At 32.9% G+C, this 5,647-nt stretch overlaps 1 protein-coding gene across 1 annotated transcript; it reads right to left on the bottom strand.

The window, feature by feature from the left end:
- Positions 1 to 482: 482 nt before the first annotated feature.
- Positions 483 to 3,765, bottom strand: LOC131603993 (axial regulator YABBY 5). Its single transcript, XM_058876480.1, has 7 exons — positions 3,385 to 3,765; positions 2,333 to 2,452; positions 1,373 to 1,502; positions 1,161 to 1,209; positions 1,012 to 1,087; positions 839 to 907; positions 483 to 747 (listed from the first exon to the last, which is right to left on the bottom strand). Exons 1-7 carry the CDS (start codon positions 3,463 to 3,465, stop codon positions 700 to 702), a joined length of 573 nt encoding a protein of 190 aa, XP_058732463.1. The 5' UTR covers positions 3,466 to 3,765; the 3' UTR covers positions 483 to 699.
- Positions 3,766 to 5,647: the final 1,882 nt, after the last annotated feature.

The raw sequence follows: 5,647 nt of genomic DNA, 5'->3' as shown, positions 1-5,647 counted from the left end.
CCAGTTTTATCGCCATTGTATAAAAAAAAAAAAATTAGCAATGAATCCTTTGAATGACATTTTTTGCAAGCCAAAGTTTCACATATTCAATGTTTTGATTCCAAAAGCCTCTCATGTAAGTGTTGATTTGCTACAGTTAGCAAATCACAAAAATATTGAGCATCATCTTTTGGGAGCACTCATCAATCTCTTCCTCATTTCTCTCATCAACCATACTTTTGGAAGTCCTAAATTGACACAAATACATCTTCCATCATAAGTTGCATCAACTTAAATGGAATCATTATTCATATGTCCACCCTTATCAATACTTCTTTTTTTTTTTTTAACACTATCCATAATAATGGTGTTTGAACTTTAAATGGTATTAGCAAAACGCATGTCCATTAAATTGCTTATGAAAACATGTATTATACACTAGCAAAATTTGGTTTGAGGGATCATCTATATATAGATCATAGAATTTGATAAGGATGACAAGGGAAAGTAAGTAGCATTCTTGCTTCATTCATATTACGTAAAAAAAACATCCATTACACAAGCAGTAAGCAGTCACAAACTGCCCTAACATAAAGAAAAGAAAAAGAGTCAATTGTCCTTAAAAGTCATGTAAAGTACTTAGGACAATGTTTACAAGACATAATTATAATTAAAATTGATGAAGTTTTTCTCCTAACACTTATTATCAACAATAAGCTTTCATTTGTTCATTAGTGCAGCCCTTGACATCAAACGCTTCTCAGACACCTGAAATTTTTTATATATTAATCAAATTATCAACATGTTTAAGATCAAATTCATAATAAATAAATCTCGAATATATTTGTAAGATACTTACATTCTCCATCTTAGCTTGATTGTTGCTCTCCAACATTAGCCCAAAATGAATATGAGGAAAATGTGCCCACTATATAAAAAAATAAATAATTTCCATATATTATTAATTATTAATATATATAAATTAAGTAAATCAATGAATTAGTTGAATTAATTTGAATATTAATTACATACGTTCTTTGCAGCTGTACTGAAAGCTTCTCTGTGACTAATATCAGGATTATTAGCCTTTATCCTCTGAATCTCTTCCCTACACATATATACAAATTAATTAAGATGCTTTAAATTGAATAAGTTTATCAATTAAGTTTAAGAGTATTTACTTTATGAACTGATTATAAGCAGAAGGTACACGCTGCCTCTTCTCGGGAGCTGGAAAAAGAAAATAACAACTCATGAGATCGATCATTAATTAACACAACTGTATATATATATATACATAAAGATATAAATATATATTATTGACAATTATTATTTAATTTTTCAAGAAAAATAAATAAGCGGTGGCTTTGATGAGTTTGAAGAATAAACTCACGGCGGTTAACAACTCTTTCTTGAGTAACATGAGTGGTTGGTGCAGTTCTCATTGCAATCCTATCGTTGCATTTGGAAGTGTTGCCACTGGTTCGAATCCTATACTCTGGATTCATGCAGTGGCTAGGTGCCTGCATATGAAAATCAATGAGATATTAATAAAACAGTTAATATCAATAATTTGTTCAGTGAGAAAGAGAGAGATGAAAGCAGCAGCTTTAAAATCACTGAGCATAATATGACATGAATGCAACAACTAATAATCTGAATCAAATTGAAATAAAGGGCTCAGATTTAGGGATCTAGTATTCAATAAATTTCATTAGGATGTGTTTGGTTGAAGAAAGAGGATAATACGTTGAAAAGAAATCATTAAACCTAGATATATGAACTTAGTTATACATCAAATCAAATCAATCAAACAAACCTGAAGGTAATACCCAAAAGTATTAATTATTTTTTGGGTTAGTGGGTTAGGACAAATTCTGACGAGTCTATGAAAAAGTGGTAAAAGAAAAAGGAAATAGGTTTTTGTTTATGGCGGCTTAGTTGCAGGTCTACCTAGGGTTTTGCTCATCAGGTGGAAATGAAATGACAGACAGACATGCTTTCAATTCAGAAACCTAACTAGCTTCCCAAACCCAAACCAAGATGCTTCGATTATCTCAAAAAGGAATAACTTTCCAGAAACCCTAGCTACCATAGGATCCAGAAATCAAAGTACCCTAACTAGGTACTAGCTCTATTTTTTTTTTTTTACTTTTGATTTTGTTTTTTTTTTCAATAGATCAATTTGTCATAACCACTAAAAACTCAAGGCACATAGTATTTGGGTTTGAAATTTAGTAATATCGGTTTCTTCTACCAGTTGAGCTAGAATTTGTGGACGGTTTTGTTTTTCTAAATATGTGATTTAATTAGTAGATCATATAATATTATTCAGATTATTTATGTAATTCACCTGAATATCTTGCCATGAAAGTGACTGAAACGCTGCAGCCATGTTCACAGACCATAGATTTGTGCAGTGACCACATCTAACGGTCACTATGTCAAACAAGCTACTGCATGGAACACTCACCTGCATCAAATCAACCATTAATTAATTAGATCATTAATTATTTCCCATTTTATCACTTGTTACATGCATACTCTATTTACTACTTAAAGCAACTACACAAATATTCAATTTAAAGCCAACAAAAAAAAATTCACATATGCTTCTTATGACCTGATCTTGAAAAATTGTGCAGTTTCTTGGTTTCTCTTTCCATAGAAAATTGAAAAGATGCATTGATCAAGGTTTTTTTCTTACTTAATTGAGAAATTAAGCAACAATTATAAGTGTAAGTTAGTTAAAGGAAAGAGAGTTATGGAAAGTTTAGGTCATAATAGGAAAGAGGTGTGAAATAGAGGGAAGAGAAGAGAAAAAGAGTTGTCATATCAACAGTGTTTTTATCATTTAGTGTTTTGTTTTGGCGTTATGGAGAGGACATCTCCATATATTATTATGAAAACTGGCTAGAACAGTGGCAAGTACAATCAGCCACACCTTCACTTTGCCCTTTCTTTCTTCCATGCCTTGTTAAGCTAAGACAGAGAAAGAGAATACATACATGTGAGTGTCTGTGTTTGTGTGACCTTGTTAACAACTTTGAGGTTATGACTTTTTCTATGACTGCAAAAGAAAGAAAAAAAGAAAAAAAGAAAAGTCCAGGGAGATTGAGACTTGACTGTGTGAAAGAAAAAAAAAAACTAACAAGCCCAGAAAGTGAGAATTCAAATATATATCAAAAGTGCAAACACACCATACAACACAACATAGCATAACATGCTTTCCTTTTCAAGGATCTGAATGAATTCCTTTATACTTAGATATGTACAAGACAAAGAATTCAACACAGTCAAGTATATATGTGAAGAAATGAAATAACTTCTTGATTATTAATATAGAAATATGTAGCATGCAAGATGTGAAAAAGTAGATCCAACTGAATTATGAAAGATATATACCGCAAGAACAATATTGCAAAAGTTGCAAGGGATGTAGCAGAGTTGTTCTGCAGGTGCAACATCGATACTGCAGCTTGACATGTTTCTATGAGTAAGATTCTTTTACAAAAACAAAGATATGAAAGAGGTGGAAGAAGGGAGAAGGAAAACAAGGAGAAGAAGATAGATAAGATAATTAAACAAATATCTTGCAAGAGAAACCAAAGGCTTGTTATTATTCTCTCTCTCTCTCTTTCTTTCTTTACAAACCCTCTACTTGGTTTGTGTATATTTATAAGCTAGTGGGTATGAGAACAGTAAATAAAAGCTAAGGGAAGGGTGTATATATAGAAAATTAGGGTAGAAAGAGCTTGATGAATGGGTTTGTTTGGAATCCAAAGGAACAGTTATATTAGTAAGAGGAGGAGAGAATTAATAGGGTAAGGTAGTGTGTGATATGAAGAAGAAAAAAAAAAAGTGCCCACGGCAGTAGGGGAATGCTGGGACCGGGAATGGTAATTAAAGTGGTTTTTTTAAGTACATATTGGAAACATCACATAATAGTGGACAATAATTCATCCACATTATAATTACTTTTATAAAAAAAATATATCATTTACGCACAACTAGGAAGAGTGATATCTCGTGTCTAATATAATCATAAAAGATGATAAAACTCTCATGGTAAAAGTTATGCAATTGATGCATTCTAAATAATAATATCATCAATGGTGGAGTTAGGTTTCACTCTTTGGATCTTTCTATGAGCAGGAGTTTAATTGATTCGCCTCTTCTTATATGAAAAAGATCGGAGATGGTCAATAGACCGAATTTTGACATGATGTGTGAGTTGGTACAACTCTGTTGTGTGTTTCTTCTAAGAGGTTATTTCTTATCTTGGAGCAAAAATCTTAGGCGGTGGTTTATTTGATTGCCTAGAAGGGGGATGCTTAGGTTTAGAGTTTTAGGTGGAGGAGAGTTCTTCTAGTTTGAGAGGAGGATCTCCTGGAGACTTTACTCGGTATAATCACGGGAGAAGTTAGGTTCTACCTGAAGGTTGTTTGGTTTTGGAAACTTGACTCGTCAGACAACTTTTAGGTGAGACCTATATGTGATAATCTTTAGAGCAGACCTGAAAGAGTAATTAGGGGATTTGCTAGGATTTGGAAGAGTTGGGCTCCATCTAAGGTTGTATTATTTTCTTGGTAGTTATTTAAGAATAGGTTATTAACTAAGTGAGTAGTGGGTGTGTTGTGTGTAAGGCCTGTCGAGTCTATTTGGCATAGGCACTGCAACGAATAATATTTTTTATGATGAAACTTTCATCTCGAACATGCTAAAAACCGAGAGTATATGTCTTGAGATCGCCTTGTTTGATTTTGTTAATAAAATAAACAACATCTTACCTCAATCTTATAAAAAATGAGATAACAAAGTTATAAGTGAGCCCCATTTTTTATACATAAAAAAATAATAAACCTATTCTCTCGGTTTTTTTGGAGAACCTATGTAATATATAGCTTTAAGGCATCACGCTTCGAATCCCCGTTACAACATTTAAAAAAATTTCAACGATTCATCACTTGGTGTCTTTTCTATATTGTTGATACAATGGTTGAGGGGCATCTAGTTGATTCGTCTATATTGTTGGTTGATAATAATGTGGATGAAGAGCATGGAGATTTTGGATCCGATGACAATATCACATCAAATGATGAAAATGATATGGATGACGAGCATGAAGATTTAGAATAATGAATATGTGTTGTTGAAAATGTGTTTTTGTAATTTTATTTAATGAACCATCTATTGAATGTGTTAATGAATATGTGTTAATGAATGTGTTATTGAGAACGTATTTTTGTAATTTTACTTAATGAACCATCTATTGAATATATTATATATTAATTGTGTATTCTCTATAAATAGGTAAAATGCCACCCCGACCTGAAAAAGATAAGGGTGTGAGTGATAGTGGTAAGAAGAAGTCCCAACGTCCACGAATAGTAATATGTCAGTCTCCTCAGTTGGCCATGTGTCCTCCCCCGCAGAGTCAGGTTAATCTTATGTTCATGGCCAGTACTCAGGCTTTTATGCCATTACTCTCCTCTCTGTTTCCATCTGGGAGTCCGTCTTTTATTAGCCTAGCTGGGGGATCATTATTTGTTATGCCACCATCTAGTTATCCATTCCAGCAGACACAAATGTCCTCATCTTTCCAGCAGACACATGTGCCCCCATCCTTCCAACAGACACATATGCCCTCATCCTTCCAGCAGACACA

Source organism: Vicia villosa, linkage group LG1, assembly GCF_029867415.1.
Source record: "Vicia villosa cultivar HV-30 ecotype Madison, WI linkage group LG1, Vvil1.0, whole genome shotgun sequence".
NCBI classification, from domain to species: Eukaryota; Viridiplantae; Streptophyta; class Magnoliopsida; order Fabales; family Fabaceae; genus Vicia; species Vicia villosa.
Note: the sequence above shows the minus strand (reverse complement) of the source record. Positions and strands in the feature narration are given on the sequence as shown.